At 35.5% G+C, this 7,500-nt stretch overlaps 2 protein-coding genes across 3 annotated transcripts in view; one reads left to right on the forward strand and one right to left on the reverse strand.

The window, feature by feature from the left end:
- LOC138049897 (kynurenine 3-monooxygenase-like) overlaps positions 1 to 6,401 on the forward strand; it is an 18,380-nt gene extending 11,979 nt beyond the window's left edge. Inside the window, exons 11-18 of one of the 2 annotated variants that reach the window (XM_068896362.1) lie at positions 65 to 123; positions 412 to 469; positions 839 to 928; positions 1,422 to 1,479; positions 2,013 to 2,095; positions 2,681 to 2,782; positions 3,971 to 4,030; positions 4,421 to 6,401. In XM_068896362.1, coding sequence (XP_068752463.1) covers positions 65 to 123; positions 412 to 469; positions 839 to 928; positions 1,422 to 1,479; positions 2,013 to 2,095; positions 2,681 to 2,782; positions 3,971 to 4,030; positions 4,421 to 4,519 — 609 coding nt within the window. In that variant the 3' untranslated portion in view covers positions 4,520 to 6,401. Of the gene's footprint in view, positions 1 to 64; positions 124 to 411; positions 470 to 838; positions 929 to 1,421; positions 1,480 to 2,012; positions 2,291 to 2,680; positions 2,783 to 3,970; positions 4,031 to 4,420 lie in introns of those variants that run through there. The other variant, XR_011132484.1, reaches the window with a different exon arrangement.
- Positions 5,464 to 7,500, reverse strand: part of LOC138049898 (xaa-Arg dipeptidase-like) — a 3,668-nt gene continuing 1,631 nt past the window's right edge. The window contains exon 1 of the mRNA XM_068896363.1: positions 5,464 to 7,500. This exon is cut by the window's right edge and continues 1,631 nt beyond it. The gene's annotated coding sequence lies outside the window, so the exon portion shown is untranslated.

A 7,500-nucleotide genomic window follows, 5' to 3' on the forward strand; every position in this document is an offset into this window, starting at 1 on the left:
AATATTGAGATGTCAAGTTGTCAGTCACGTCAATGGTAAGTGAAATTTGGGATCTTTCTTGTAGGAAGACGTCTTGGATTTTTTTCAAACTGAATTCCCTGACTTCTTGGCCCTGATGGGAGAGTAAGAAATTTGTTTATTAAAGTTATGTTATTCTGTCTGTAACTCAAACAGTGGTACTATATCTATTTCCAGAGAGATTTGGAATGTAGGGAGTAGAATAATTTGTTGTTTGCCAGAAAAAAAGATGTTGCGAGTAAGTGAGAATTAATAAGGAGAGACCTTAATTAAAGTTTCCTCACATCTTTTGTGTGCCCTCACTAAATTGAAAGTAGCTGTAACAGGGAAACAACAATGATTAATGGACTTTCTAATTACAATAATGTTTGTTTAATGCAACTTCAATTCCAGAGAAAAACTGGTGGAAGAGTTTTTTAGAAACCCCACGAGCCCAATGATATCTGTCAAGGTAGGATGAGTGGCCCTGAAACAGACTAACTAGCACTTGGTAAAGTGAAGTTAAAAAAATGCACTGGGAATAAAATGCATTGTGTCAATTAAGTGTAACAAGGGTGCTTACATTAGTACCAATCTTCTGTGCTGCTCGCATGTCTGCCTTCCCTTTGTCAGCATCCACCACGTCACTTTTAGCTTTATACAGTCCTTTCTCAACAATGAATTAAAATCGGTTGTGTTTATGGAGTTTTCTAGTCCATCTGCTTGTTGTTGCAGTAAGTGGCTTAGTAACCCTTTTACTTTCCAATTTCCTGTGAGGCTTTTTACCCAAAAGGTAGTTTGCAAGAACTGATCTCCTTCGGGTTGTTTTCTTGATTACTAGTGTAATCCATATCATGTTAAAGACAAGGTTGTTATTATTGGTGATGCAGCTCATGCAATGGTACCCTTCTATGGACAAGGAACAAATTGTGTAAGTCTCTGTGAGAGAATGTAGCTAGCAGAACAGCCATTCTAGAAATAGTTAAACTTTCAAGAAGTGTGCATGCCTGTAAAGCAAACAAATGATGCCTTTTTACCTGAGGATAAGTTTGCATCACTCCAAAGAGATCTAAATATGATACCCAAAAAAGTGTCATAGGAAACATGCATTCTCGATGAGGTCCAATTGCAAACAGAGTAGTCGTAGAGGGTCAACGTTGTAAACCTGGACAAAGAAATAACATACCATCTGACACCACTTCTAATCCAAGTATTTCAAATTCTCTTTATATACGAGCTAGTAAGGTCTTACAGGTATTTTTAAACAGGAACTGATTGTATCCTGTTGGTAGAAAAAATCAGTGGAGTCCATCCTTTCTTGCTCAAAAATATTCCTTCCCCTCAACAATAATTACTGTACTGGTGTGTAACAGCAGAAACTATGATTTTTTTTTTTCATAATGTATTTTTGTTCTCTTACTTAGGCTTTTGAGGATTGTCTTGTTTTTGATGGACTTCTAGAGAAACACAATGACAATCTTGGTTAGTGGGTCATCCTTTCCATCATTATTTTTTACATGAGATTTATTTTAAGTATTTTCCAGAAATTTATCCCTCTGGGGAGGTTGAGAAGAGCAGTCCACAGTCATAAGGTCTAGCATTTTGGACAGCAGGTTTAAACCGCAGATCACATTCTACAGGTCATTTGTTACATGTCATTGATTTACCTACATACTAAAGCATCCCAAAACCTTCAAATTGGCTAACCGTAGGCCTAAACATCGTTTTTAGGCCTAATGAGGCCTAACTTTAGCATTATTGAAGTTTTTGTAACAATTGACCTGGTGTATTGTAAAAAACCTGTCACATTTTGGAGGCCTAAAATCAGATTTTCTTCCAAGTTCAGTTTGGTTCTTTCCAGCTTAAGAAAGTTAATTTTAAGAAAAGTCTTAATACATTTTATTTTTAGTTTCATTTTCCAAATTTCTTGATAGGTTTGGAGTCATTGCAAAATAGAGTTGTTCCTATAAGCCCTATAGTTTCTTCGAATATGGTACTTTATTAATTCTCTTCAGGGGCAGTTCTTGCAGAGTACTCTCGCACAAGGAACAAGGATGTTGAAGCCATGTGTGATTTAGCCATGTACAATTACATTGAGGTAATTATAAAAGATCATATTAACTATAATACCAATAATAGATTATTATATATTTGGCAAAGAGTGTGTTTTTTCTCCTTTCAATTTCATCTTGCTTATGCTGGATATATAACTGTTTTGGGGAGAATCTTTCCTACCTAGAATTATTTTAGCCAGAACAAAGTAACCGTTACTATTTGAAGCATATCAGTAATGGTAGGATTATTGCGAAAAATAGCACCAGCCACCACTGTCAGTTTGGATATGATTTGATTTTGCAATATGTGACACAGCATGTCCTTATTTTGGCTGTCACATTTATTTAAGCAAATGCATAAAAACAAAGGACATTCTGCATAATTTCATGCAAAGCAACCTAGCTTAATCTGTTAATTTAACAAGATAATTATGTTTATATTTTATTTCCCCTCGATAAAGTGAAAATTTGGAGCATTAAATCTGTCTTTGTGAATGCATTAACAAATCACTTTTCACCTCTATTCCACAGCTCTACATTTTTCCATCACATTCCACACTGATAACCATTTTTTGTTTCAATTTTGACAGGCTCTTGAAGCCAATTTTTAAGTTTGCCTTTTTTGACAGATGAGATCCTTAGTCACTTCACCAGTTTTCCTCATGAAGAAAAAATTGTTCAACTTTCTTCACTGGAGTATGCCTAATACATTCATCCCTCTGTACACAATGGTAAGTACACAACACAAGTCAGAGATCGAGTCAGTTGGCATATGTTAAAGAGAGATGCCAGCACTAGGCCAATCCTACAGTAGAATTTTATCCTTAGAGATTCAATGTGCAGTGGCATAGATGGCAATCCCACTGGTTTCCATTAGCTGGCAATTATTGGAAGGTTGTAGGTTCGACTCTTGTGGAAGGGTATTCAGACTTTTATCAGCATTCCCAAGTCACTGTCAATAAAGTGATACACTTCTTCATCTTCTGGAATGTTCCTTATCTAATAAAGTGAATGAACATGCTTTTATTCAAAAAATCCGTCAGTGAAGTTAAGATAGAGGGCCTTTTTAAGTGTGAAGCCTTGAAACCTGTGGCTACTCTAATCAGCAACAAGTGCCTTAGAATATATGTCACACAATTTTGACAGTGGTACAAGAAACACTAAATAAAGGCAATTAATGACACCAAACATTTTAATGAATAATACAACATTAAACACTTAATGGCTGGTCCCGAGGGAAACAGTTCATTTTGTTTCCCGATAATCTCAATGTTTCCCTGAGGCGCAGCCGAGGGAAACATTGAGATTTGAGGGAAACAAAATGAACTGTTTCCCAAGAGACCAGTCATTAAGTGATTTGTTTGTATAACTTGCAACAGCAACAGCAGTCGTCGGTCAACATTCGCGGATAACAGTGCACTGTTACCCTCTGACGTCATAGATTTTTCACTGTTGCTCGCTCAGAGACTTTTGCAGGAAACAGTTTTATTGTTATATTTGATGTGACCTCGAAGTAACCATTGAGAGGGCACGCTGCCTGGGGAAAAAACTCAGCTTTATAACAAATGAAATTATTATTCATACAAAATAGTTTTCACATGTCAAAATTATTTGAACCACAGAAATTGAAATTAAGACATGAAATCCTGCAGAAATTTAAATAAGCGAGTTGAAGATCATCATGACAATCTTCAAGTTATTCAAAATTAAACAGACATTCTTTGTATACAAATGAAAGTCATTTTTAGCACGACTGCCACAAAAGAAGCAGGAGAGGAAACGACTATTGAGTTAGCTCAAAAAATGCCTTCTGCAAACACTCCAAAAAATGACAGCCTTTGCAGACCTTGTTTATCATTAGTCATAACCGTGTTACATGTATATGCGCAGATAGATTTTATTTCCTTTGGTTCCTCTAGGTGTCATTTACACAGATACCATATCACACAGTGATTGAAAGATCGAACTGGCAAGAGAAGGTTTGTAGTGGTTTTAGAAGTGTAATAATTCTCCTCACAGATGGGATAAAATTAATTTGACGGCTTTTGCAGTTAACAGCGTTTTCTTTTCAGCACTTGGTTTTGAGCAGAAAATAAAATTCTCAATGACATGTTGTTTCCATAGTCAATCAATCAGTTCTTATTTGGTACAGTATTTCATTTTACAAAACACAATGCCCAAAAATAGCAAAGCTACAGCATCTCCTGTAGTTTGGGCAGGTAGCATGGAAATGCCAAGACAATGAAATCCTTTGTATTGATAACTCAATAAATAAACAAGAAGTCAGAAATTAACATTTAATATTACCTAATAGTTTCTTTAAAGTATCCTCTGCAGACGCTCTCTGAAATGTGCCTTGTTTGTTTTAGGTTGTATGGAGAGCAGCCATAGCAACTGCAGTACTAGCTGGAATAGGAGCAGCCATAACTGCCTTTAGAATAGCTAGCACAGATGTAAAACTCTTTTAAAGTGCTACTGTGACCAAAAGATCAATTCTTATTTTTCTTTGGATTTCAAAACTATGTTAATAACTAAACACTAAGTGACCAAAGCCTTAAGCCTTGATTTCAAAAGGACACTTGTTTATTTTAACTGGAATTTTTCTATTTAATGAACGGCCATTACTAACTTTAAGATCTTGAGAGAGATGGATCGAGGAGAAAATGACATCAAAGTCTCACTTAGTCTAGTTTAAAAATTATGAAATGCACATGTACACAGCAGAATTAATGTGCAACCCGGAAGTTTTGGGCTTTCAGACTTTTAAACACGCCTTTTGCGTATATAATAAACACATTTCCAAAATCTGAAGGAAAAAAGGAAGTGATTATTTTATCGCAGTGGCACTTTAAGACCTGCTTTAGTCTTTGGGTTGACTTCCAGAATACAGGGTCACCTATGTCCATGTCATAATTTGAATAACAATAGGGATGATTAAGTGAAACTATAATCCTTGCAGTTATGAATGCAATTTTGGCAATTGTGAGGAGAAGCCTGAAAATTTCAGGACTTCAGTGGGGTTTCAACCCATTAAATAGCGATGCCGGTGCGACACTCTATTCAAAACTGAGCTATGAAGCCACTAATGTTGGGAGCTGGTCATTTGTGGGTTCAACTGTTCCCGATTGTAGTTGTTTTTTTTTTCCTGGTTCAAGATTTTTTAACCAGTTGAATTTTGATTTTCTTTTGTTTCAGATTTTCATAATGAATATTAAGCCAATGATATACGGTTCAACATTTGTTGTGTCATGTTGAATGTTGAAATATGCCATTCAACACGTTGAATGTTGTTGAACGGTGTTGAAGGAAGATAGAGACCAGCTCTATTCCGTTCAACACGTTTGTGCAACAATGTTCAACATTTGTTGAGCAACAAATGTTGCAAGATGTTGAACCATGTATCATCAGCTTTAGACAAAGCAAAATCAAAAGTCAGCTGGTTTGAAAAATTTTAAACCAAGAAAAAAAATGAACCACAACATATGCATCATTCTTCAATAGCTTCTGAGTAATTTGTACTTGGTGGCCCTGACTTCTGTCTATCTTCCAGTACATCTGTTTCAATTTTCTCATATCTTATACTATTGCATGACTTTAGTTAATTACTGAGAATCCAAATCATGTGTGTACTGCAGCAAAACTTGCCACCATTCTATATCAGATCCATAAAATGGAATTAAGCTATAATAGCCAGTTTCTGATCTATTTTTCTATCAGAGAAATACGAACACGTCAGGAGGAGTATCACTCCTCGTCAAGTCAAGGTTGAATGTGAGGTGAAACATTGTGTCCACACATGATGTTAGACTATTTTATAGCAAGGCGTGCAACATGCAAGTTGTCTACACACAGCTCCAATATCTCAATAACTTGTTAAAAACACCACTTACTGGTATTATTTAAAACACTATATTTAACACACTAAAAACAGTTTCTTTGCACTATTAACAACTTTATAGCTTTATTTAATGCATTATGTCATATGATAGCGAGACAGTAGAACTACTCATTCTTTGGCAGTAAATAGGACTACAGTTGTTGGTTTCATCCAAGCACAAGCTTGTTACTAAAACCAGTTTCTTTGAACTATTTAAATTTGGTGTAACCCTCTTGATATTGGAAGTGTATTTTTTTAAGGCTAGGCACATCTTTGCATATCAGTTTCAAATTTTTGGGGTAAAACAAAGTCATCACACTTAATATATAAAAATAAGTATCAACTGTATTAAAGGGAAAATTATCCTTTTTAGTGATTAATATTCAAAAGGAAGTACTAACTGTATCAGTGGGTATCCTTTTTAGCGTGATGGCTTTTTGGGGAATTGTGAGAATAAAATGTTTAAAAACCAACATACTAGTGAAGTTTTCATTAGAGTTTGCTTAATTTAATTTTTAAGGTATTTTAGGTGCAAAATTGGTTCTTCAGAATGCTAGCATGAAGCATGGTGAAGGTCAGAGTATGGGCTACACGTAGCCTCTTTTTGAAAAGGTGTATAAAGGAGATGTAACAGCTCTAGTAAGTTAGAATGTGACTGTCTCGCTACCAGAAAACAAGACTAAACAACAAAAACTGCCATATTGTACGACACCAAATAATAGCCAATTCATGAGAGCTGATGAAAATTTTATACCTGTAAATAATAATAATACAAGGGCACACTACAAATTGGACAAAATTAATGAAATATTTTATTTTTGACATTGTATTTCCCCACAAATCCGAACACATTTCAACCTTCAAAATAATGTTTAAAAGTTAAGAATATCCTTTGCAAGTAAAAAATTCAGATGAAAAATAAAAATGACTAGTATTTACAAGGCTAAAAATTTTAAAAAGTAAAAGACCGAACACTTTTGTATAAATATTGATCATAATTTGGTGCATTTTGTATTGAACGGATAGCATAGGTAAGCATGGTGTATGAAAGTGTACAAGTAAACCCATGTTTAAATGAATGAGAGAAGTGATCCTCAGACTTAGCTGGATGATTTAAGCAATAATAATAATTTATTGTCTCTTACAGACACAAAAAATTTAAGTGGCTGCTACGAGATTAGATGTAATGACCTCTGCCATTCCAGTGCATTCAACTCCTAAAGAAGACCATCTGAGCGTGGTTCAAGCCTTTTGTGACCCCTAAAGGAGACTAATCTGGGCATGGCTTAAGGAAATTTTGACCCCTAAAAGCAAGTTAAAAAGAAAATTGACTTCTGTTTCTCTTCACGTAATTCTGTGTTTCTTCGCGGAACCCAAAACGAGACCTTGCCGGCTAAAAATATTGGCGCTTTGCCCGGAACACCCTAAACGAGACCAAAATCCAAAATTTACACGAGCATCCCCGTCTGTTTCATATGGGAGTACCCCCCCCCCCCCCACCTGGCCCTAACCAACTGAGCTATGAAGCCACCGCCTCAATTGTAGGTTCTAATATTTTATAAATCATTTCGT

The sequence above is a fragment of the Montipora capricornis genome, chromosome 5, assembly GCF_036669925.1.
Source record: "Montipora capricornis isolate CH-2021 chromosome 5, ASM3666992v2, whole genome shotgun sequence".
NCBI classification, from domain to species: Eukaryota; Metazoa; Cnidaria; class Anthozoa; order Scleractinia; family Acroporidae; genus Montipora; species Montipora capricornis.